At 37.7% G+C, this 26,830-nt stretch overlaps 2 protein-coding genes across 5 annotated transcripts in view; one reads left to right on the top strand and one right to left on the bottom strand.

Moving 5' to 3' along the window:
• Window positions 1-264: 264 nt before the first annotated feature.
• Window positions 265-17,695, top strand: LOC127948855 (F-box/LRR-repeat protein 16-like). The gene is made up of 6 exons (XM_052545637.1): window positions 265-645; window positions 7,568-8,231; window positions 10,785-11,293; window positions 12,051-12,135; window positions 12,499-12,562; window positions 12,971-17,695. The coding sequence occupies exons 2-6, from the start codon at window positions 7,575-7,577 to the stop codon at window positions 13,117-13,119; spliced, it is 1,464 nt and encodes a 487-aa protein (XP_052401597.1). The 5' UTR covers window positions 265-645; window positions 7,568-7,574; the 3' UTR covers window positions 13,120-17,695.
• Window positions 17,696-18,836: 1,141 nt separating this feature from the next.
• The window catches only part of LOC127948666 (neuronal-specific septin-3), a 75,986-nt gene continuing 67,992 nt past the window's right edge, over window positions 18,837-26,830 (bottom strand). For all 4 annotated transcript variants that reach the window (XM_052545274.1, XM_052545283.1, XM_052545302.1 and 1 more), the window contains 7 exons: window positions 25,363-25,444; window positions 24,655-24,792; window positions 23,610-23,727; window positions 22,537-22,632; window positions 21,586-21,682; window positions 21,208-21,259; window positions 18,837-20,066 (listed from right to left, as the gene is read on the bottom strand). In XM_052545274.1, the coding sequence (XP_052401234.1) occupies window positions 19,907-20,066; window positions 21,208-21,259; window positions 21,586-21,682; window positions 22,537-22,632; window positions 23,610-23,727; window positions 24,655-24,792; window positions 25,363-25,444 (743 nt within the window). In that variant the 3' untranslated portion in view covers window positions 18,837-19,906. The remainder of the gene's footprint in view (window positions 20,067-21,207; window positions 21,260-21,585; window positions 21,683-22,536; window positions 22,633-23,609; window positions 23,728-24,654; window positions 24,793-25,362; window positions 25,445-26,830) is intronic.

Genomic DNA, 26,830 nt, shown 5'->3' with positions numbered 1-26,830 from the left:
TTTTCAGCCAAACAAATTTAAGGTATAGAACTACCTGCCATATGAAGATTAACAGCACTGTGTACCTTTGTGTAATATATTATGCATGTATGCATCTTCGAAACGCATGTAAAAATATGTGGTTACATAATTAAACAATGCCTTCATCTTTCTCTGACGGAAGAGTTCAACCAATGCTCACAAAACATTCAATGCTCACCAGCCCAAAGCGATGCATTATTGATATTTTTGCTGCTATCTCTTTAAATGGGATTGGTCTGTTTTGTGTGCGTGTGCATGTGAGAGAGAAAGAGACACCGAGTGGGAGGCAAGCTTTGTGTTGGGAAACAGAATGAACGGGCTGTTATTTTAGGCTAGGGCATTAATTTACTTGTTTAATATTTCCTTCTATACACATGTAAAGTGATATTTTACGGGTTTGGTACTGAGAAAGGTTTACATCTCTATGGCAACATCGACATATCAAATTAGCATCACCTCCGCAAGGAAATAACGGGCAGGGCTGTTGCTGCCGCTGCTGCCACTGGTATATTTATTTATTTTCCCTCATGCGTCCTACAACGTTGTGGGAAACGCGATCGAGTCAGGGAGCAATATCTGATTTATTATGGATTAAGGATCGTGTGAGCTGCATGTGAAATAAAGGTAAGAGAATCGACTATTAATACAGTCGATTATTATTTAATGTGATGCATGTTTTGATCAAGCTTAGATGGCGTTTGACGCAAAGGATTCAAGCGACATCAGCGACTGTTAATAACAGTTGTCACCGGAGAACAAGCATTGATAGGAAGAGGATCAATAGCGCTGATTAAAAAATGGGAAAGGACAAGGAAACGAGAATGCAACATTATTACCGCTCGGGTGAACGTTCATGTCTTTGGCTGTGTCCCAAAACCTAGTGTGGTGCCTACCTAGGCAGCATTTTTGTACATCATAGACGCATGCTGCCTAAAATGCTGCACGCAACCTTACACTGCAACTAATATTTTCTATTATTTTTTCCCCTCTCCTATCAGTAGCTTTTTTTTCAAGTAAAACCATCTAAACGCATTTAAAAATATTTTATTTTTATTTTTCCGAGAATATATTTTGAATTACGAATAAATTTTGCTTCCCACTGACAAGTTTCACCTAAACCTCACCTAAGTTTGTTAGAATTATGCTTAAAACAAGGATACTATTTGAGAAAGGGTAATAAAATAAACTTAATTCAAGCTTTTAAACTAAATCCATATTGTTTAAATAATTTATCGATAAATTCATGTGATACCCAGGTAGGCAGCTCTCTACGTTTTGAGACAGCCTTTGTCTCGCTTATGGGCTGCTGAATATTCCTCATGTACATGACGTCACCTGTCCGTCTTTTGAGGTGGAGATGCAAACGATATCCTCCGCATCTCGCGCGGTTGTCGTGATGTAACATGCAAATGTTTCGATCGATAAAATGCAACGGCGTTTACACAACGCCACAAGGCCCTGTAGAGTGTCTGATAATATTTAGACAACTGCATGATTCCACGCTTGGCGCCAAGGTTGCTCTCTGTGCAGTGTTATACGACGACAGTAATTTAAAGGGACAGTTCACCCCAAAATGTTTATTCTGTCATCATTTACTCATGTTCGCCAAACACGTATTACTTTATTATTAAACTTATTTTTTTTTTTTTTACATTTATTTAATTTTTATTTTTTGCATATGTTTAAAGTAAATTGAAGGTTTAGAGCAGCATAATGGTATTTAATGATGACAGAATTTTTCTTTTTTAAGTGAATCTTCCTGTTAATGTGTATCTTCAAGAGATGATGCTGAGAGATAAAGCTTCACTCAAAGCACGTGCTTATGGCTGCAAATGAAGACCTCTCACTGTACAAGCTCAACTGTTTGGCCTGTTTGGATTTCTTAAAAAGTCTAGGCAGGGATTGATTCTCCTAAGCTGTTTAGAAGCTTGGAAGACCCTTGGTGATTAAGCCTACTATTCTAACTTAAAAACATTAGTGAGTTAATGAGAGTTAGGCTATGTTTAGAAAAGTGTAGGATAATAATACTCTTACCATTACCGTTGTAAGTGTGCATATTTCCTGTATCGCATACCTTGATGACCTAATGCATTTGCCAGTAATGAGCAGAATATAAACAGAGCTTACTGCACAGAATACTGTATCCCACAATGCAATGTGCTTTACTATTCAATGTACATAAATCTGGCCTTTGCTCAGTATTCTTAATTTTTTTTTAGCATTATTGTTTTTATTTAGGACAGCAGAGACTTAACAGGAAAAGTATCAGAAGCCAGGACTCAGGCTGTCGGCTCTGACGATATTAAATTGGAGATCTGCATAAACATCAGCAGTGACAGATCTCTCTCTATTGGTTGATCGGGAATAAGACCAGTGATAGCTACAACAGTAACTAATATCATGGGTGAAAGTGAGCATGTGTGGAGGGCCACTCAGTGTTGACAGCGTAGCATACACTATCCTCACTGAGAAAGTGTAGATTACACATCTTCACTTTCATATGGAGCATCCCCCTCTCTTCGGGTCAGTTGTAAGGGCAGTACACCCCCAGGACGATAACTAAAAAGTTTTAATAACCGTTCTAATTCCATGAGAATATAATTAGAATAGCACAGCTGTATAATGAAAACAACACAGAGGAATGATATTGTTGAAATTTCTTTTAGAATATTTCTCCAGCTGATGAACGTTAAAAACCCTGACAGTAAGAATCCACCAGCTTTAAAGAGCTTGAGTATTTAAAGTGGTAGATGACATTAATGCAGTGTGTGCTTAAACAGAATGCACTTTTGGTGTGGACACTAATATAGTTATCGTTCTTTAGCTGGTGACTACCTTATCAGTTTCTTACCAAGTCTGCTGTTTTCCAACCTATACAGTTTTGACTTCCCACATGGAACACCTCAAGCTGTCTGAGATCAACCTAAAGTCTTCTGCTGGCACTTTGTGAATCTAGATAAGATGCTGTTTTGATTCCTTCTCTGTTTTAGAGACCGTACTTCAATCCTTATTTATTTTTAAATGCTCTGAGCACCATTACATTAGCTAGCGGCAGCAATTCCAGGGACAAAACAGACACAGGTGCAGATTTTCTTTTTACATAAATATAATTTGTAAAGACTGTATTGGTAGAGTGGAAGCATAGCTCAGAGAGTACATATTTCATACTGTCGTCCCACTTACAAACTTCCAAAGACTCAGTTCAACTTCATCTGACTTCCGAAACTTAATTTAAACTCAGTTGAGGAAGTCTCAGAAGTGCTCTTCAGCCACCTCTCGCTGAGAACACGACTAGATTGCAGGGTTGCTTTGAACATGCAAATCCCTCTCAAAGAGACCACTGCCAATCCTGTCCACTCCAAGGAGCTCTCACTATCCTATCTCCTCTGTTCCCACACGCCCCATCCCCCACTCTCATTGTGTGCCATGCACTGCACATCTGTCCGTGGCAAAAGTGCCGGGTCTCCATTCTCTGATTGTTTGTTGTCATATGGCTTGTGTGTCTCGTCAGTAAATCCAAACAACATGGGTAAAGGCTGGGCCTGCAGGCAAACTGAAAAGGCTTTCAAAGTGGCAGAGAGGAGAACGGATTTACTCTATGCAATCTCACTGCCAACTATTGGGGATATGCTCTGGAAAGTTTTTAGTGGTTTGCCCTCCGAGTGATGCAGACCAGTTCCCTTGTAACTAAATGTTCATTAGGCCAGACAGCTCCATGAGTTGAGAACTATTCAAAGTCCATCATTTACTCACCCTCATGTTTTTGAAATTTGCATGACTTTCTTTCATCTGCAAAATGCAAAAGAAGATGTTTGAAGAATGTTTTAGCTGTTTTTTTTGTTCGTATCATGAAAGTTGGTGGGACCCAATATTTTATACTTTGGAAGACAATATAAACTGAAAAAAGAAGGTGGTGAAAGTTTTCACAAATAATAACAAAGAAGTGACAGAAATACTGAAATAGTGTTTTCTTGTAAAACATACTTATGCAATATTTGCTTTATTTACAACTTCAAGGCATAAGCATTTGATACTAATTTGTTATATTTATTTTCAACAGAGTACAGTTTTTTTTTCTTCTTCTTTTTTCATTTTGGCCACAAACAGACAATAATCATCCTTAAAAAATAAGGTTGTACCGAGACATTTTTCTGAATTTGGGATTGACCCAATAGTCTTTATTTTGATGTCATTATAGATTCTTTTGCAAAGGTATTTACTATCCAGAGCTAAAAGATTGAGAATAAGCTAAACAAACAAATTTAATTAGATATTTACAGTAGTTGATCTATTTGTAACCAAGTAGTTAATTTATCTTCTATAAACTAATTCTAACTATTCAAATCCTCTTAGCTTGATTCCGAAATAAATTTTATACATGTGGCACTTTTATTTGGAAAAGTAGAAAGGCTCTCAACCCCCTGCCTAATTATTTAAAGAGGTGCTTTTTCCCCCTTCTGTATATCCAGATGAACTGCCTTGAACCCATCTGGACAGCAGCCATGCCCTTTCCATGTCTCGCTTTCAAATACACTGCGGCTTTACTGTGTTTCTGGAGGTTTTCCCTAGCTACTTCCCCTTTTTAATTCTTCATGGGGGTGACAGCTGAACTGGTTTGTTCTAGTGCTGGATGTGAAGAGAAGAACCACACGGCTTCAGCATCTAAATTTTAAATAGTCCTTAAGAATTGTAATGACAAGCAGCTACATAAAGATATACTTAAGGTGTTGAAAGCCTTTATGTAATATGGTTTTGGTGTATAAAAGCCCACTGACTGAAATATGAGAACACTTTACACACGCACACACACAGCCAGAGTTTATAGTTAGACCTTTGCACCGAGGGGTCACTGTGTCAGAGAACTGCTGACCAACATATACTGGTTATTTTAACACAGATCTAATCCAACATACTTCCTGTGTGAGTGAATACTTTTTCTGGTTATTGTGAGAATTCTAAATATACATATGTTTTTTGGTAAAGAATATCACTACGGTATTGTGAGGTAAAACACACACCAACTCTTATTGCACTTTACTTTTTTTTTTTTTTTTTGGTGAAATGGAAGGTAAAGACAGCATAGCATCCAAAATATGTCAGCTATCTTTTTTTTATATATATATATCACTTGTCGCTCTCCACTCAAACATTTGCTGCACATGGTTTGACATCACATCTCTGGCCCAATGAGTGTTGATTTGACCCATTACAAAAGACCACTAGCCCTTTCTGAATGGTTCCAATCTATATTAAGAACTCTCGACTGCATTGCCCACACAACACATCTTGGTGTGCCAAAGCGCTCATCTGCAGTGCAGAAGTGTAGCTGATGGCATTCTGATGTGCTTCATCAGGCAGTTCAGTTGCTCTCCTTGGTGCTGAAGTTGCACTAACAAGTCCTTTTCTCTCTCTCTTTCTGTTACCCTTTCCACCAGCTGCACTTTTCTTTATACATGTCACGTAGATGTCTGCTATTTGAGATACTTAAAGTTCCCTTTAATTTTGGGTGTTATTTTTGTCTGCATGCCATTTTTTTCCCTCTCTGTATACTACCATTTAACATGAAGTCATTTGTGTTTTAACACAGTGTTCCCAAAGCTTTTTTGTGTCGTGTACCCCTACATTCCCACCAATAAGGCCCAACCTTTCTTGTTTCAAAAGTGCACATATATTCTCAGAGTCATTCACACAAATTAACCAACTCAAAATGAACACAATTTGTTTTCTTTTCTCAAATAGGAACTGAATATATTAACACAATAAAAAAAAATAAAAAAATAAAAAAAACAATGTTATGTTGAATTATTTCCACACGCACACACTTGTACAGCCAACTTTAAGGACATTCACTGACACAATGCAAACCCTGGCCCTTCACCCTAACCATGACAACTAAGTGCCTAACCCCACATTAACCTCTTTGAAAAGTTGCCATAAAGTGAGGACCAGCCAAAATATTGCTTAAGTAACCCTAGATGTGAATCATTATTTAAAAAATTGTAGTTGTGATCTTTTTCTGTGAGTTCTTGCATAAGCACTTACTGTACTTCTCTGTTGATCAGATACAATCTTAGGAAGCTCAACCTCTAAAGTGTGGGTAGAAATGGGGTTTGCGGTCTGTTCTTTGGTGTTTGGTTTCCTAAGGAAAAAATTAGATGTATCCCCCCACCCCTCACTAGTTTTTAAAAGCTGTGAAATGAGTTGTGAATTTGCATAGTTTTTACCTAGATTGTGTTTCTTCTGTGAAAGTCTAGTGGTCATTCAGTCAAAACACTGATCAACATTTTTGCTTTTCTTTATGTAAATCCATCTCCTTTGTTTATAATCATTCTGCATTCAAAATCACAAGTGTTTGAGCTGCGGCGATAAGCATGGCAGGGCTTATTGAGAAAAATGTCTGAAAGCAAGGTACATTCATTGAGATTTTACACTTGAAGCATTAGTACACAGAGCACGCACACCTGCATGGAGGTTTTAAGGTGGACCAGTGTGTTGAAAAGGTGGCTCTGTTTCAGAGTATATTCTTCTGTCACTTTCTACAACTTTCTTTCTTAGAACAGTTCTCAGTCCTGTTAATTTTTCTATCACTGTTTCTGTTTCACTGAATGTTCAGTCTTTTTCTTTGTTCATTCTTTGTGCATCAATGCCTCTATTCTGCAGTTTAATTTACTAATTTTCTCTCACTCTCAACGCATACAATGAGCTGATGATCTGACTATATTGGGAATAATAAATAATGAGAGTGCATACATGAACACCTGCAGTAACGTGTGAAATACAGTAAAGCAGTTGACGCATATGTTATGTCATGCATCTCCTGAGTTCACTATCAAGACGTGTATCAAAGATCAAATTTCTAGGTTTGTTCACTCTTTCCATACAGACATTTACTATCAGCGCCTGTAGACAAAAACAGCTAATATCATTGTTCTTACTATGGCAATCGATCAGATATAGAACAAGCGGATCCAATTACTTGCTAAATAACAGTGATTAGACAGTCTTAAAGATCAGATTTGATACACAAATCTAGTTTGTTCAGTGTTAACCAAACCTTTGAATCTACGTCTACTGTTACAAATATTAAGCTACAGTGGGGCTATAAAAAAAACCTTAAGCCTTTACAAAATGTGTGGAATATGGTGGATGTTGTTTTGATTAAATGTTTTGTAAATATAAATGCAGCGAAAGTGCTTTTTTGCTAAAAGTGTAAAAAGAAAAGCAATTACCAAACTAACAGTTTTTTATTTTGCTTGTTTTTGTCCTTTTTTGTCTTCTCTTTTGGCCCTAAAAACAAAATGATAGAAACCTTAAGAAAATTTAACATTTACTGAAAGAGAGAAACATGAATAAAAATATTTAGCAATTTATGAAAATGTTGGCTGGGCAAATATAAATCTGTCGCTGGAAAAACTATGGCAAACTTATGATGAGCTGTGATCACATTTATGCATAGTGTGAATTTATTTTTTATTTTTTTTAATCATAATAATATATTTTTAAATACTGCAAGACATGTTATAATTCAACTCTGGTCTATTCACAGGCTTCCAATGCTGAATATGTCCACTCCCAGTGACCTCAAGTCTCCCTGTGTGACTCGGAACGGTATGGTCAAGCTTCCCCCCCAGCCCAATGGCTTAGGTTCGGCCAGCATTACTAAAGGCACTCCAGCTGCCAAGAATCGCCTGTGCCAGTCATCCTCCGTACCCACCATCTTGCCTCCCCCTACCCTGCCCTATCACCTAGAGCCCCTGCCCACAGCAGCCTCACTGCTGGGTCCCGACCTGGACACAAGCCCTGTGACTGCCATCAAACCCACCCTCCGGCAATTTCCCAAGCCCCTGTTGGAGAGACAACTGGTGCTGGATGAGAAGGTGCTGAACCGACTCTTATGGTACTTCACCACAGCAGAAAAGTGCATTCTGGCACAGGTGTGTAAGACATGGCGGAAAGTGCTCTACCAGCCCATGTTCTGGGAAGGTGTGACGCCCATTCTACATGCCAAGGAACTCTACACTATCCTGCCCAATGGGGAGAAGGAGTTTGTCAGCCTGCAGGCTTTTGCTCTCAGAGGCTTCCAGTCCTTCTGTCTGGTTGGGGTCTCGGATTTGGACATTTGTGAGTTCATTGACAACTATCCATTGTCGAAGAAGGGAGTCAAGTCTGTCAGTCTAAAGAGGTCGACTATAACAGATGCGGGACTTGAGGTAATTATAGATTCCAGGTTGACATGCTGTCTTTTATTTGACACTCAAGTAATTAAAAAAAAAAAAAAACACGTGTAATGTGTAATAGTCAAAATCTATCGACAATTTATCAGGTAAAGATTTATACCAAAAGTATATACAATAAATAAATAATACACTGCAAACTGCTTCCAACTAAATAATGGCAAGCTTGTTGTGTTAGGAATATTCTAACATTTTGCTTTGCAATATTCAGATTTTTTGTTTAAATTCAATAAAATGAATTTAAATTTAATGTACTCTTTTTAAATTTCTGGGGTTGTCAGAAGTGCTCATACATGATAAACTGCAATAGTAGTAAATGGAAACTACAACATATATACTTTTTACGTTCAAATTTGTTCCAATGGCAAAATAAAAAAATGAAAATAAATATTTAGAGATTGTTTATTTGGTCAGAAGAGAGAATTTATTAGGCTGGCATAGTTATAAAATGCACATTTCATTTTTCCATTTATGAAAATATAAATAAACGTTGGAAACACAAAGAGTGAAAGAGGTCCATTTGTAATATATTTTCTTCTAAATGACTGATTAATTATGAAAAGTTAATGTAGTATTTGAAACATGAGTTGAACTATGATTACTGATAAATGAGTACATTTAACCACCACCCCTAAGTATGATTAAATAATTCACTGGATGGTAATTTGGTCGGAACATCTTACACACATGGTTAGAAACAATTGTGTTTTGCAAGAACATACAGCAATGATCACACTTATCACACTTGTCTCTATGCTGTTGCTATTCTTGGACAGGGCTTTTGTTGCCATGGTGAACTCTCAAATTGTTTGTGACGGCATCCAAGCTTTCTCAACTCAGATATGCAAACCAACATGTGCAGTGATAGAGGCTGTGGAGTTTCTTCTGTCTGAGAGAGGACTGTGCACCTCCGGCTTGTTTGTGAATTATTAGGGCTGGGCCTGGCTTGGGTCATGACCAAGCGCTCAATAAGAGAGCAGACTCCTGCCTTCAAGAGCTGTTTTTCTTTCTGAAATTAGCTCTTTCATTTGCATTTTGTCTTAGCCATTGTTCCCTTTATTATAAATATAAGATGTCCCTGAAACCTTTAAGTGATTAAAAACAGAAAATCTGCACATTGTTCCTTTTTTTCTTTGGCTCAGTAACTAGGTCAGTGGAGTCACACAGTCCATTAGCTGAGGACCATCTCAATGCAAATATTTGTTGTTAATCCCAAAGAATTGGCTTAGATATTCAGGTTTACATTAATTGGGCCATGCACTGGAAATATGTTTTGTACCATCTATATTAATAACCTGCATTTAACTGAAACAGAAAGGGCTTTATGAATCTTTCAGATTAGGAATTTAGTCAGATTCCCCAGTGTACATCAATCAGTGGTGCGTTTTCCAAATGCATTGTTAGCCAACTATGGTCGCAAGTTCAGTTGATCTCTACTGATAACAACAGAACTTGTGACCATAGTTGCTTTTGGTAAATGCACCAAAAGCTGGTTAGGAATCAACCTAGTATTAGAAAAGATCATTTAATCTGCAGTTTCTTTAAGACAAAAGTTTGGAAGTGCTGTAGATACCAACCTTTAATCACCATTATTATTATTATTATTATTATTATTATTATTATTATTTCCATTTTGTATAGTTTTATTAATGTAAGAATGTGGCATTGAAGAAATGTTAAAGGCTCTATTAACATCAATTGTATCATAATGTTGATTACCACAGGAAATAATTTTGACATTTAATAATTATGTCTCTCATTAATTTCAAAAGAATCAGAAATCACATGCAAAATATAGTAATTGCACATCTGGCCAAACAGACATATGACTGAAATCTGGTCTAATGAATTATAATCTTTTCTGTGACATAATGATTTGGCTCAACTAACAGTAAGCAACACATGTACTTTATGTCACTCATCTTTGATATTGTACTGTGATAGTTAGTGTCCACCAGGTTATTTCCACTTTTCTCAATAATTCCAAGAATTGAGTTTGTTGTCGTTGTTGAGTCGGTATTGGAGCGTCAAAATAGTTGAGACCGAACGCTGTTGTTTATTACGAACACTTTATTTTATGGTGAAAACAAAAAAATAGCCAAGAGAGATTGTTGTGTATAAGTTCAAAGTCCTGCCTACCACATTCCAACAATGTTAGGAATTGGTTTACAAAGAAATAACTAAGTGGGAACCATATGCTAACAATATGGGAAGGTTATGGGTTTTCAATCTTTTTCTGGAGCCTTTCAAGCACTGCAAATTTTAGATGTTTTCCTTATTTAATCCAGTTGAATAGACTCATCGGCTGCTTAGTAGAGCACTCCATTACCTGAGCCAGGTCTGTCCAATGAGGGATACATGCAAACTGTGCATTGCCAAGGAGGCTACAGGAACTGTTTGAAAACCTCTGCTCCAGCATAATGCTCTGAATGTTCAATAAGCTTTGGACAACGTGCACTGCACTAGAAGCACATTTGCAGTTGTGTGTAAGCTTGATAGAATATTTCTTCTCCATCTTGAACTCTTCAGGTGATGCTGGAACAGATGCAGGGTCTGATGCACCTTGAACTCTCCGGCTGCAATGATTTCACAGAAGCCGGCCTGTGGTCCAGCCTGAATGCGCGGCTTACCTCTCTCAGTGTCAGCGACTGCATCAACGTGGCAGACGATGCCATCGCCGCCATTTCTCAGCTCCTTCCCAACCTATCGGAGCTCAACCTGCAGGCCTACCATGTGACCGACACAGCCATGGCCTACTTCACCGCCAAGCAAGGCTACACCACCCACACGCTGCGTCTGAACTCCTGCTGGGAGATCACCAACCATGGCGTAGTTAACATGGTGCACAGCCTGCCAAACCTCACCTCCCTCAGCCTGTCAGGCTGCTCAAAGATCACCGACGATGGTGTGGAGTTGGTTGCAGAGAATCTGAGGAAGCTCCGGAGTCTGGATCTGTCCTGGTGCCCCCGCATCACTGACATGGCCCTGGAGTATATCGCCTGTGACCTACACAAGCTGGAGGAGCTGGTACTGGACCGGTGAGTGTGCTGAGTTTACAGTACAGAGCGTAAAGTAAATCTTGCTGATATTTCCTCTTACAGAGCCTCATTGGGACTAAATGTTGTGATCAAATGTAATAATGTAAGAAACCAATTTATAAGTTTACTAGCTGATATTTGGGTTTTGAAAGTAATGTGTAATATATGCTGCAAATTACTTTTCAAACACGCTGATTCATTTAGGAACAAAACAATCCTTTTAGAAATCGAACCACAGTATGTTGCGGCCTTTGCATCTAAACAGCAGAAATAGATTAAGTAGCTGCCAATATTGTGTCTAAAATGTAAGTTACTCAATATAAACGTCTTGTTTATTGAACTGCTGTATAAAAACATTCGCAATCATGCTGTATGCTGGATAGTTCCTATAACTATAGAATAAATCCTATAATAAATAGAATAATAAACTAGACCAACACAAACTGATGTGTTTCTACAGATAGTTTGCCTGGTCAATAAGAAAGGAGATAGTGAGCTATTCTGACAAGTGTCAGAACATCATGGTGTTTATTGATACAGAATGCCCACATACGGTTTTAAAGAACAACGACAGAACAGTTTTAAAATACTACAATATTTAAAATCCTTGTTCTGTAACAATGTCCATTGAGTGCTATGATACAGTGATACTATCTGATAGTTATAATACCAGGATATTTTGCTACATTATGGAAAGAATGATTATCACAGTCAAGTCCAGAAGTAAAATGTCTGTTCTTTATATGTCTGTATCCAGGTGTGTGCGGATCACAGATACAGGCCTGGGTTACTTATCTACCATGTCAACTCTGAGAAGCCTCTACCTGCGCTGGTGCTGTCAGGTAAGTGTCTGTGCAATTTGTTATTATGATAAGAAAGTTATCCGTGGTAGCACTTTATTTTACAGTCCTGTTTCTCATGTACATACTATGTACTTTTTATAGTAATTACAATAACTATGTAATAACTTGAACCTACCCCTAAACCTAACCTACCCCATGTAGTTACCTTGTATTACCAGAACTTTCTTAGATAAATACACTGTAAGTACACTATAAGTACATGTAAGTACACGTACTGTAAAATAAAGTGCAACCACTCTTTTATCACAATTAGTTTGAAATGTATATATTAGATAATTTATAGCATGTCACATCACCAAAACTGCTTGAAATTTCACGTCAGCTCCTGCTGTGTGCTTTTAGGTGCAAGACTTTGGGTTACAGCATCTATATGGCATGAGGAGTCTTCGTCTTCTCTCTCTAGCAGGTAAAAACACTCTGAAAGTGCTGATCCTGATAAAGTGCTATAATGAAATAACACTGTATGTTTGGATATAGGTTGTTTCTATGAATACCTGAGATTAATCATGCTATGGAGGAAATCTCAGTTAATCCCTCAAAAATTACATTTGCGGATCATAAATATCTGCCTGTTCCATCAGTAGCTGTGCATGAATATTTTCTATTCCAGTGTTTCCCAATTGTTTTTCCTGCATATCTTCATTCAAAGGGCTCAAGTATCCCTTCATCCAGACCAAAGCAATACTGCCATCTCTCTGTTTGGGAATCATCATCTGTGTTGTTGTCTCACAGCATTATAAACAGGAAGTTAGCAGTTGAGTGGAGGTGGCAGTTAGTGTTTGTATTTGACCAGCTCTTGTTTCCTCTGTATTAGGGTGCCCTCTGCTGACCACTACTGGCCTATCAGGCCTGATCCAACTGCAGGAGCTAGAGGAGCTGGAACTGACCAACTGCCCGGGCGCCACAGCTGAACTCTTCAAATACTACTCCCAGCATGTGCCGCGCTGCATGGTCATCGAGTAGAGCAAAGTGTTTCATGGGCACCAGCACCCACCACATCACCAAAACCTCCTCTTACAGACTGATGATAAACCCAACTTCATCCTGGACCCACAGGAAGAATAAACGAGAGAAACTGAATGGGAGTTTGTTTTTGTTTTGTTTTTCTGGAGGGGTGAATAGGTATGATTGACATGGAAGATAAAAAGGGAAATCTGAAAGAAAAGGTCGGAACGGGCCTGGACTGACAAGCGAGAGGGATCATGTACAAAGCGCAGTGGGTCAGAGGCTAGATCTTTCATTAAATAACATGACACATAGGAATCAGCCCCCACACATACATGAAACATGTTGAGACTAGCTTCCATGTCTCATTCAAAACCGTTTATCTTGAAGTGACAAAGGTGTGCGCTGCTTGTTTGAGCTGTCTCTCTTATATCCAGGGAAACGTAGAGAGGAACCGTAATGTTTAAGGGAACGAATGAGGAAAAGGAGCCACTGTAACAGGGTCTCTTCACTTTTGTCCAGCAGCATCCAGGTTTCTCACTTCCCTCAGATGTGCTACCACTCCATCTATGTGTCTTATCAAGGAAACAAAAAATTTGAGATGAACAGCTATGTAGATTTTCACATCAACGCTACTTGCTTTTTGTCATTCAGTTATCTTTTTGTTTTGTTTTTAAAATATTATTTTTTTAAGTATTATTTTTGATGATAAGGATTACTGTGAAACATTTATGGTATGAGATCGAGGTTTCGGACACTTTGAATAAGACGGAAATCCAGGTACGGTGAAGGTACAGTATTGAGGTACTGTCCTTTGAAAGGAACCAGCATATTCAGGAGTCAGGTGGTTATTTTTCGCAGCAGATTGCTCTTTTAAAGACATTTCCAGAAATTATGAGTCGGTGAGAGCAGGGTGGATTGGAACTGCTCATACATTTTAATATAGTTCAGAGGGACTGTGGTTTGTACAAAAGATAGCTTGGCTTTTTCATCTGCCCGTTTTATTTTAATTCCATTTTGATGTCAATTGATATTAGTGGCTTGTGTGCAGGTTTCCATATTAATCCTAATTCAAAAGAAGATGTGATCTCTGAGTGATCCCATAATGCATCTGGGCCATGTGACAGCCTTTCACAGACTGAAACTGCACGTCATTGCTTACTTGTCACCAGGCCAAACCATTACAGCAGCGGACAGCATGGCAGTTCTACCATAGTTTCTTACAGTACGGGTGCAGTTTCTCTTTCAGCCGGAGTGATTTTAAATACATCTGATGAATACGGTTTACAGTGATTTTCATCAAATGCAGAGGCAGGCCAGTGTAATTAAAGTGATCACAAACATCCCACACAAGCTCATTACAGTAGTCTCTCTTCATCTAGCTGTTTTGCTTTCCCATTAAGCAATACCCACATGTCTGCTTTTAGATTAGTAGCACCTCTTTTTATTTTCAGAGGTGCTGATTCTTCACCCTCTCAATTGTGCTCATCTGTGGTGCCTACCTCATTGTATAATTGGGTATGTGGAATACAGGTCCGCAGGGGAATTCACAGAATCCAACTTTACCAACCCACTCCATACCCCATAGCAAACCCTGCATTTGCTCTCTCAGGAGATTAATGTGCTGCTCAGATAATCTCAGATAGTGGCAGAATAAATGGCATGGTGCACAATTTTGGAGTCTTAGATTGGGGAATAATTTATTTAAAAGCAACCTCTAAGTTCTAACTAGTGAAATGTGATTACCTCTGAATATTATCATCTGTGGGCAGATATGGTAGTAGTTCTACAGGAAATTGTACTAAAAAAAAAAAACGAGTGAAATTTCAGGCATTCTGACCCACTCAAACCACGCGTTTGGCTGGTTAGCGCCCCTGCTGGTACATGCCTGAACTTCATCAAAATTAGCAACATATGTTGACTTAAATAACTATCTTTTAAAAACAACCGTTCCTAGAACGATTGCTTAGAAGAACCATATTCAGTTTTCCAAAGAATAATTCGAACCATTTTGCCAATAAGAAGCTTTTAATTTGTCTACAGCTGAGGTGAAAGCGAAGTCTAATTGATTGCTCACTTTCTCCAATTATTATAAACCTCTATGATTCAAACATGAAGCTAATCTTACTCCAAAAAAAGTGTAGAACGAAACAGATGGAAACTATGCCGGGATAATTCCAATATACCCTATCCCGCCCTAAATTATCTGGGATTTAAAAATAACAGATTTTATCCACTAAAAGATACATTAGCATGAACATTAGCCCTCACCTCAGACAGTCGATCAGTTCTTGTATATAGTGATCTGTTTAATGGGGGTTAATCAGGGTTAGCAGCTGCTGCTTATCCAGGCTAGATCCCCTGAAACTTTTAATCTCACTACCTTGTGTGAGTTTATCTTTTGGACCATTGAAGTTGTTATGTATTTATTTGCTTTTACTTCTCATTGGTAGTAGGTTAATTTATTGACACGATGCACATATTTATTTATTTATTACATTTACGAAGATTGTACATGGTTTATTTAGAAGTAGAACATGTTTTTTGATTGGGTACCTGAGGAGACAAGAACTACTATGGAAATTGGAGTTGATTTCTTTTTTTAAAAACCATGGTTTCGCCAGCTAGAATAACTGCAGTCTCTGAGGCACGTTTTTTTGTTTTTTGGTGGGCAGACTATTGACACAGTTGACAGAAGGGCAGTAACTTGCTGACAGAGGCCTTGACAGTGAGCTGACTTACCGTAACCTGGTGGTACCCATTTACTCTTGTTTAATGGCAAATCTACTTCACTTCTTTTGTTTTCGGTTGTAAAATGGATGTTTAGTTGGTGAGAGACGCTGTCACAAAGTCTAGAAAAAGTGAATTGGAATTGTGTCCAGGACTGGATGTTAAATATTCTATACCAGTTAATATGCCTAAACTCAAATTGTAGCTATGTTTAGTTTCTTTTCTTTGAGGTATCCTGATAACTGTTAGAACACATATTGCAGTATTTACACAAACTCGATCGTCTATTAAGAATGCAACAGATTTTATTCCATAGCAAAGTTCTGAAAGAAATCCCATCGAAGCGCTTTTCATTATGTCTCCATAACAGAAACAGAACCATTTGAGATGAATGAAATAAAGAGAGACTATTAATATATTGCTAAGGCATTGCATAGTATTTGAGGAAAACTGTATGAAACTGTCAGAGATACTGTATTAATCTTGTATAAATACTATTGTTTTCACTTCCAAACCGAGCCTTTTCCCTCTTTGTACAGAATGAGAGTTTATGTGTGGGAATTTCTTCACACTAAAGAACCCTAAATAATAACTCCTGCACTAACCCCACTGTAATCTGTAAATATATATTAATATGTCGAGGACATCTATAAGAAGGTTTCAGCGTGCACGTCCATAACACTTTAAGCGAAAAGAGTCAGCAGAGAAACCTGGTCAAAAAAAGAGGCAAGATATGCAAAAAGGTTAATGTCTTTTAGCGATGAATAACATCAGCAATCGATAGTATATAAGACTTAAGCTTGTTTGACTTTGTACATTGAGCTAATATCAAAGACATGTTAATACGGGCTAAATGCAAGAATATTGACAGATGTTTATTGTGCGTCTATATTGGGCCTGCTGCCTTCCTCGTGTGATCGAGTCAATGAAACACTGGTACTGTGTGAATTTCGCTTTCTTACCAGACAAATCTGGCTGGCAGATATGGAGTGGTTCTGTCTGATTTACGCTGTAATTTGAATCCATTTTCAAGGCCAGTTTCCATGAATAGTGTTTCTCTATTCTTGCTCTCTGAAGGAGTTTTACTAGCTTACAACATTCAGAGTGTGTTGGCAGTTTCTGTTCACCCTCCAGCTTGCTTTAAACTCTAAATGTCTGGCGCTTTTAATTGTTGAGCGAATAGAATTAATCCTCTGTTCCTCAAACTCTTCCAAATTTAGATATGTCAGGATTGTTTCTTTTATAAAATTTGACAACGACATGATTCAACAACAGAAAACAGCTCTTTTGTTGGCTCTTTGTATGTACTTGTACATGTAATACTAAAACAATATTAGTAATGCTTTTGACATTCATACAGGGTCCGCAACAATGACTTTTATTCTGGTGCAAACACTTGGTTTTGGCGACTGTGGTTCAACAGCGTAATGAGCAATGTTAGATATCTGCCTCACTTATTATCGAAAATGTTTCTCTCATTTCTTTGGTATTTGATTTCTCCGGCGTGACATGGGCGTGTCACAGTTCTCGGTTCTTTAGGGGACATTTCTTTCTGTAAATACTGTTGTAGTGGTTGATTTCAAAATGAAAGAGAAAAAAGACAAAGTTTTATGAACTCCATCTCATGGCTGCAGTGCCTTGTCAGACAAGCGTCGTTGTTTTCAGTTGGTTGGTTCCAGTCTGCACCGTTTTAGTAAAAACTGTACAAAATAAGCACCATATTTGCGTCATTAATTTTCTCTGACATTCAGTTGTTAAAGGCGTAGTTCACCCCAAAATGTATTTAATGATCAAACTGTATGACTTGCTTCTGTGGAACAACACATATGAGTGATAAGGTGAATAAATGACTGGTTTGAAATTTTTTGGTGAACTATTCCTTTAAAACATGTTGTCAGCTATTACTGTGTGTTTGAATGTTGCTTTGTGGATGTGCATCCACACACACACACACACACAGACACACACATCTACCTTGCCTATTTTGAGACACATCGTTTGTTTTAAGTGTTTTGACTACAGGGATCTTTTTTTTTTATGAATAAGGCTTAGAGAAAGGAAGAAATGCTTAGTTGTGATTTGCAGGTCAACAAAAACCTGTCCCGCAGAGCTTGATGAAAGATGTTTCAATCAGGCGTTTGGGGTTTTTGCTTTATAAGCATGTGTTATATAAGAGTCTTAAGTAAGCGATTTTGGCAAATTTGGCCTGATGTTAACACTCCTGAAGCAAGTCACAAAGAAAAGATCTTCAGTTGGCACCCTTTCACAAATAATGAAAACACAAATAAGTGAGGACATCAGAAGAATAAACTGGAACAAAGGTGAAGCGACTGTTGAGGTATGATTAAGGTTTTAAATGCAGAAAGACACCGGTCTAACTCTCAGTCCTCAGTAGAGTTTAAGACATTGTAAAATATCACATAAACATAATAATGAACATACACTACTATTTAGAAGTCTGTAATTTTTTTTTTTTTTTTTTTGAGAAATTAATATTATTTACCAAGGATTCATTAAATTGACCCAATGTGACAGTAAAGACATTTGTAATGACTTAAATTTTGAATGCTACAAAATATTTCTTTTTCTTGACCTTTTTTGAACTTTCTATTAATTAAAGAATAATAAAACAACACTTCCAGACTTCATTAAGCAGCACAACCATTTCCAACTTATAATAAAACTAATTAACTAATAATAATAATAATATGTTTCATAAGTACCAAATCAGCATATTGGAATGATTTTTAAAAGATAACGTGACACTAAAGACTGGTGTAATGGCTTCAGAAAATGCAGCATTGCCATTTCATATATATATATATATATATATATATATATATATATATATATATATATATATATATATATATATATATATATATATATATATATATATATATATATATATATATATATATATATACAATTTAGAGTGGTAGTGTACAATATTACGACAGTCTCCATGAAAGTAAAAGCATTGATCAGTGGCTCCACAAAAAATATTGAACGGTGGCAATTTTTTAATCACAAATCAATGGTGTTCACATGTATAGTAATATTAGTAACAAGGAAATCATGATGATGCTGTTAATACATGTGGAGTAAAAAATGGGATACTGTGATAGAAAATAAGAACACATTATGGTTATGTACAATAGCCTTGATAAGCAAAAGGGCAAGATGGACTCTTGACATCCAGTGGAGAGAAGTAAACCGCACAACGTGTACCTTTCAACAGCAAGTTAACTAGGTTAGTGAAAGAAAAACATCCCTACATAGAACTGTAAACTTGACCTGTTACTGTACGGCAAACCTCAGTAAGAATCGACTTTCTTGTGTTCCTTTCTCCATCTCTGCATTAGAAATGATCAAAAGTATTACATTTCATACCAGACCTTTAAGGTCAAAGGTTATATTTGAAATATTTCCCATTATATCAACATATCTGCTACAATCACAGCAGCCATTTATGGATAGCAGTAAGAAACTCTTTAAGGATCTGTTAAGAAAACACCTTCAGCTTCAAAGCAGCTATGGTAACAACAATATTTGTCCAAAGATTCCTTTTTCTTTTACAAAAGTACGGGGAAAGATCATATTTTGCTGTAAAAAAAAAAAAAAATGCAAAAATAATTATGAAAATAAAGATCAAAAGGAGAATGTCACATTGCTGGTTCAGTGTAAATGTAGAGGTGCAGTAACCCGGATAGGGATTATGGGATTTTCTCATCCTGTGAGGTGTCAGCCGTGCAGGAACACACACATTTTCCAGCATGCCAACCCTCTGTGCCATTCATTCGGCAGATCACAGATCAAAGATATCAAGAGCAAGGAAAATAGAGGACAACTTTCTCTTAGCCAAAACCAGGTTCAATTCGACCCATAATTCATCCCAGATCCCTTCCCACAATATAGATTCATTTCAAAAATAGACTCGTATATGAAGTTTACACGCGTAAGCGCAAATGTCTTTAGTCAAGCGTGTCGATTTTCCAACGGTGGCAATCTAGAAGTGAAATGTTCATCTCTCCCATTCTGACGGGGCGAAAGATGGGCACACGCTCCTTCCCTTTCAAAGGTGACTCTCTGTATCGCTCTTCTCTAGGGTACCATTCTCCAGGGTCAAAGGTGAAAGCGCCACTCCATTTGCATTGCTCTCGTTAAGTCTTTTCACCCTGTAGGTCTCATAGTGGATGTTGTGAGCGACATCCTTCAAATCTTGCAGGTGGGACCTTGAAAATAGAGCGCAGTAGAGCATGATATCAATTCTGATTCCACAATAACATCCCCTTAGGGAAATATGCACAGTGTAAAATAAAAGTCATTCTCTTATGCGGAACTGAATTGTTTTCTGACTACATCAGCTTTTTATGACCCCTTTGTGTGATTCGGTTGGTGTTTCCTGGTGTAATTTCATCTTCTGCTTCAGCGGGAGGCCGATCAAAAAGTGTGAAAGGCGATTCAAAAACGTGGACCATTATAACGGTCATCACTTGTTTCCCATTTCAGCAGGGGATCACTCGCATACCATCTGTCAACGGGCCGCCATCCAAGAGTTACCGTGCGGGGGCTTTGTGACCTGGCCTCACCTGATCAGACTCCGAAATTTACCTGTCCTTTACTGAGCTCACAGGAAAGGATGAACTCAGCTGGCGCTTCCCTGAGCTGTTAACCATTTCAGCTGGTTTAGGCTAAAAAGCAATGGTTTGTGACCAGAACAGTTTTAACTCCATGAAACACTGACATCTGTTGACCAATCCATTGTTTAACTTATTTTTACATTTTATTCTTTCATAACTTGGACCAATTATATAAAGGATAAAAAAAGAAATATATATATATATATATATATATATATATATATATATATATATATATATATATATATATATATTTTGAAAAATCAGTCTATCCAGCATGCTCTTAGTAGAAGATTTTAGTTTGTTCCCAGTAGGATTGGTTCTTAAATATGATATTAAATCATAATATATGATTATGACATAAATTCAGTTGGCATTCCTTTGGTATTTGCTTTGTTATGGGTAGATGGGAATGTCTAAAAACATTAGTTGAGCCAGAAACTGACATTCTGGACATTGGGTAATTGCACCAGTTTGGGACTCTTGAGGAGGTCAACCTTCTTGTTAATTGAATTTTTGATCCTAAACTAGTATGGGATGCCAATGATTTTGCCATTTGGACTATATTTTAAAAACAAAGTTCAAGAGGAGCATGTTCTGCATCATCTAAACCTGGCAACCGGCATGTAAGGGTTATTATCGGCTGCTCCCATTTTACCTAAATAGCAAGGTCATCTGCCATATGCTAATATCATTCTGTTATGATATTTGAAGAGTTGCAAATATGACTTACCTGATAAGAAGATCTCTCAAGTGTGCAAACTCGCAATGCGCAACATTTTCAACTGAAATAAACAAAATACAAAAGCCAGGTTAATGATTTGGTCCAGGATTCACTGTACTTCCGACACACACCACTTGATGGCAGTGCTGACTAACCTAAATCACAGACAATCTTGGCATGTGAAGTCTGTCAGCCATCATGACACAATTAGATTTGACAATTGTTACAGTTACCCTGCTGAAAAGACCAGCATGGGTTCCACGGAAGACAACCAACAATCTTTCTGGCGAAATTAGTTAAGAAGCCAGGCGGAGACACCAGCATCCAAAACACCATAAATTACTGGTGACCAGCAAATCATAGCAGACGATGTCTTTAGACTCTCACCTTCGATGATCCCCCACTTTGTTTTTCTTCCCAAGACTTTGTTCCCATTCACCTGGTGTTCTTTATCTGTTCCCACCACAGCAAAGGGGATGTTTTCCTACAAGAAACATTCACCATACTTCAAAATTTAATTAAGGACAAAGTGTAAATCCACTTAAAGCAACTAAAGGAACTGTTCACCCAAAAATGAAAATTTGCTGATAATGTACTCACCCTCAGGCCACCCAAGATTTGGATGAGTTTGTTTCTTCATCAGAACAGATTTTGAGATAGTGAGCATTGCTCATCATCATGGATCCTCTGCAGTGAATGGGTGCCGTCAGAATGAGAGTCCAAACAGCTGATAAAGACATCACAATAATCCACAAGTAATCCACAGTTTATCAGTTAACATCTTGTGAAGTGAAAAGCTGCATATAAGTAACAAATAAAATTAATCTATCCATACATTTTTTTTTTCCTCCAGAGAAAATATCATATTGTTAGAATCAGGAGTGAAATATCCATATCAAGCTCTGTTTACAAGCAAAAACAGTCCAAAACAGTTCTAAACAAATATGTCGGTTTCAATGTGAGAGGACAACAGGGGGTGGAATTTTTCGATGATTAATAATAGATTTGTTTCACTTCACAAGACATTATTTGATGGACTGGAGTTGTGTGGATTATTGTGATGTTTTTATCAGCTGTTTGGACTCTCATTCTGACGGCACCCATTCACTGCGGAGGATCCATGATGATGAGCAATGCTCACTATCTCCAAATCTGTTCAGACGAAAACTCATCTACATCTTGGATGGCCCAAAGATGAGTACATTTTCAGCAAATTTTCATTTTGATTGAAAATGATACTTCTGTTATAATTTTGTTTCTAAAACAATGTTTGTTTCTAAAAATAAAATTTATGTCAACACAGCACAGCAATACATTCTTAAAGTAGAGTCTTCATACCCTAATCTTATCGTTGAGTATCCGGTCTTCAGTGTCCTCATCATATTCTTTCTGTGGATACACTCTGATCCCGTTGGCCTGCAGGTCCTGTCTTATCTGCAGACAGAAGCTTCCAGTTAGATGGATTTACACTGATTTTTACAATCTACAGCACACACACACATACACGTACACAAAAACCACACAATCACCCCGGGGGTGAAATATGACAGCAGCTTCTCTCCCTCCAGCTCTTCATACTGTATTTTACTAGTCTAAATCTCAACCCTCAAGCAGATCAGAGGCCACAGTAAAGTTCACCAGGAAATGCAGTTCCCCTGCCCCTCGCACCCAGAATTTCGGGCCCGAGGTGCAAAGCATTAGACATTAATGCCTTTGCTGTATTGTGTTCGTGTGCAGGAGGATTTTGGAGTACTGCTGTTGTACATGGATATGATATCAGCGATTGATATCTTGAGCACAGTGTGACGTCCGCCCCCGCATGGCGCTCTGCTCGGGCTATTGAGCAGTGAGAGACAGCTCTGGATAATGGACTGAAATGACAGAGTACATCATTAGGAGTGTTGTTTGGTGTATATTGATAGGAGACACACTGCGTGCGGGGGCCGTTCTGGCCCTGCGGTCCATGCCGTCGGAGCTGTCCAAGAGCGCTCTGAGGGGAGAACTGATGCCAAGTGGTCCGGGCCGAAGTAGTAGCTATACATCAGTCAAGAGTAGAGACCGTCTCCCGAAGGAGATGTCGCAAACACTGCTTGTAACCTTAGCATGGCCAATTCATTTTTCCAACCCAGAGCGAGCAGCCACATGCCAAGAGACCTTTGGATATTCGAATGCAATGATTCTCTCTCGCTCTATTCAGTCCATCTCACTTTTTTTAATCCACACAACTGAACTGTGAATTTTGAAAGTTCCAGCATTCAGCAGCAGGTCATCCATATTCATGACCTCAATTATGCAAAGGGATGAATATCTCTGTGTGGGTGGGAAATATATTGGGGTGAATCCGATTGTGTCTGCATATCATCAAATGTGAGTGAAGTTCTGCGCGCAGGTGTTGATGACGGACAGCTCACCCTCTGTTTGAACTCTAGCCGCTCGTCCAGAGTAAGTGTGTCTGCCTTGGCGATCACAGGGACGATGCTCACTATCTTCCCCAGTCTCCTCATGAACTCCACATCTATAGGGCGTAACCTGTAGAAGAGCAGGACGGATCATTACTAAGAGCCATTTTACACCGTTTACATATTTAACACCCTCTTTGACTTATTATCTAAATATAGGTATAAAAAAATAGGGTTAACAGCATATAGACAATTTGCTTTTGATAAAAGTGACTTCTAAATAAATAAATGAAAATAAATAAATCCAGATCATGTGAAGCTAAAATATTAAACTGATCAAAAGTGATATTTATGTTTCAAATTTTTTTTTTTTGAACTTTCTATTCATCAATTAATCCTGAAAAAAATGTATCATGGTTTCCCCAAAAATATTAAGTGGCACAAATGATTAGTAATGACAATAATAAGAAACGTTTCTTGAGCAGCAAATCATCATATCAGAAAGATTTCTGTAGGATCATGTTACACTGAAGACTGGAGTAATGATGCTGAAAATTCAGCTTTGCCATCACATGAATAAATTATATTTTAAAACATATTAAAATAGAAAATTATTATTTTAAATGGTAATTATATTACTGTTTTTATTGTATTTTTTTATCAAATAAATGCAACCCTGGTGAGCATAAGAGACTTCTTCAAAAACGTGATTACTTAACAACATAATCTTTCTGACCCCAATGGTAGTGCATATTTAAATTAAACATTAAATATTAAAATGTAGAATGATTTACAAATTATGTCCATATGTTAAGGTCCACTGCATTAAAAAAACTATAAGCAAAACAGCAATTATGTCACAGCTGTCAGACTGTTTTCATTAAGGAGATTAATATGTTTTGCTGCCAAAATAATGATTTTTCACAAACTCTCACTTGGTTAGTGGGTTAAAAATCTCCAAACTAAGACCCCGGAAATTTTCAAATGAAGCCATGTCATACAAATATGACAGATAGCATTTTAACACATATGCTGTGTGCAGGAAGTTGCCACACACCAGTGTCCAGTGGCTGGCAGGAAGTAGACACAGCAGTGAACACGGGTGTCAGGGATTCTTTTCTTCCTGTTGACATTCAGCTCTTCCTTCAGGTATTTTTCATACTGTTCATTGACATATTGTACAATGGGCTCCCAGCTGATAAAAAAAAAATGAAAAGAAAAGAAACACAGGAAAGGATTAACATCACAATTAACAACATATTCTTAAGTTCAATCTGAACACCACTAAGCCATGCTTTTAGTGTAAAATAAATAATTACTTTAACAGTAAAGCCTATGCCAAAATGCTCTCTAGTTACTAAAGAATATATCTCACACAGAGCTCTCTTAATCGCTATAGTGAGGTCCAAAAGCCTGAGATAGTGAAAATGGTATTATCAACATAATTTAAATAAAAAGATTAATCATCATGATTTTCAGGATGTCTTTTGGATTTGGTTCCGTGTAAAACCTGATAATCATATTCTCCAGCGTGATTATATAATGACCCAAAGAGCTTCCTGTTCTTCAGTGCAAGCAAGAAATGACAGCCACAAATATACTTTTAAGTTCTTTCGATTAGCGACCTAGAAATAGTAAAGTATCTTAATTTTAACTGTATTTTTAAACGATACATAATTCTAAAACTATGTTTATGTCCAAGATTAAATTAGATTTTGAATACCACAATTTAAATGTGGTCTCAGCTTTAAAATGTTGCTCTCACCAGTTCTCATTGTTGATCTGGTCTCCAAATCCAGGGGTGTCAATTACTGTAAGCTTCATCTTCACCCCTTTCTCCTCGATGACTAGAAAATAACAAGACAATAAAGAGTTTTAGAGTAAAAGAGGGGAAGGAAGAATTTTTTTTTTAGATGGATCCACAGCAGACTGAATGGAGAGTAAGTTGACAAGTATTTCACTTTCTTTTTCCAGAAACATAAATAGTACACTGAAGACCCTGAGCTTTTTTTTTTTTTTCAGCCTGATATAATGCTGCAAGCATGCAAATCAGCCTGCAAAAAGGTTCTAATAAGCTGTCAGTGCAAGCAGGGACCCCTACTGTATCCCTGGCATTGGTTGATTGACATTTGCGGTTAACTCATCATCACATTAATCCTTCTGGATGAGGCAATCAAGGAAAATATGACGAGATTGTAACGAGGAAAAATTAAACTGTCAGTCAACACTCCAGTTTATGCATTTCAAAGTACTATAACCCTATTTGATGATGGTCGATTTTTTGTTTTTTGGATTGGTGGGCCAATCATTGAAAACCCCCTCATGATCAGCTAATGGAAACACATACGCTTCTCTTGGCATGACTCAGCTACAAAGCAGGGCTTAGTTCTTCCCATATTCACCCACATGGAGGGAGTACAGCTGAATGGTGGCATTGAGCAGCCCGCCACTTCAGTTTCTACACTGTGTAGTCTTTGAGAATCGGGGGGTGGGCTGGGATTGTGTAACACTCATCTCCCCTGGCGGTCAGTCTACAGGCCAGCTTTTTTTCCACAGGCCGTGAGGTCCACTGGGCAGCTTTGTAGTGTGTGGAGGTGTCAGGCACCCTGAGACTTTGGTACTCCTTGTTTTCCATAGGCCTGCACTTCAGAAAGATAAAACTGCTTGGGAAGCAAGGGATAGCAAGACATCTGCTAGATTAAATGTCTCAAATCAGACAGTGCAGAGGCAATTTAATAGTTTAGCAGTAACACAAGGAGTAGTTTTGTCATTTTGATAGAGAATACAAGAACAGGTCTTTTCTTCCAACCTTTTTAAAGTATTTGCAAAAGGTTATATTTACACTGAAATGATCTCTAAGGAAGAAGAAAAAGGTAGCTAGGAAACAAAAATGCACCATTAATTACAATCTAGACAGAACGTTCTACATTTTTTCTTCACTAAATATTACAACTTATTGCTGGGAGGATTGGAGGTATCAGTTATGCTTTTGCTAATTTTTTTTTTTTAGATAATACAATTGTCACAATATGACAGTCACACACACACACACACACACACACACACATACATACATACCTACACAACCATTCAAAATGTAGGTACTGAAGTTCTGTTTAAACAATGTAATAGTTTTAATCAACTATTCTATTTATCAACAAATTCTTAAAATCCTTATCTACATCTTGTGTTGAGCTCTATGGACTCGCTTTTCTGAAGGCTAACATATAAAA

The sequence above is a fragment of the Carassius gibelio genome, chromosome A3 (genome assembly GCF_023724105.1).
Source record: "Carassius gibelio isolate Cgi1373 ecotype wild population from Czech Republic chromosome A3, carGib1.2-hapl.c, whole genome shotgun sequence".
NCBI lineage: Eukaryota > Metazoa > Chordata > Actinopteri > Cypriniformes > Cyprinidae > Carassius > Carassius gibelio.
Note: the sequence above shows the minus strand (reverse complement) of the source record. Positions and strands in the feature narration are given on the sequence as shown.

Coding starts and splice junctions, on each gene's coding strand:
- LOC127948855 (XM_052545637.1), top strand. CDS start 7,575: ATGCTGAATATGTCCACTCCCAGTGACCTCAAGTCTCCCTGTGTGACT. Junction 11,294..12,050: donor GAGGAGCTGGTACTGGACCG/GTGAGTGTGCTG, acceptor GTCTGTATCCAG/GTGTGTGCGGATCACAGATA. Junction 12,136..12,498: donor ACCTGCGCTGGTGCTGTCAG/GTAAGTGTCTGT, acceptor GTGTGCTTTTAG/GTGCAAGACTTTGGGTTACA.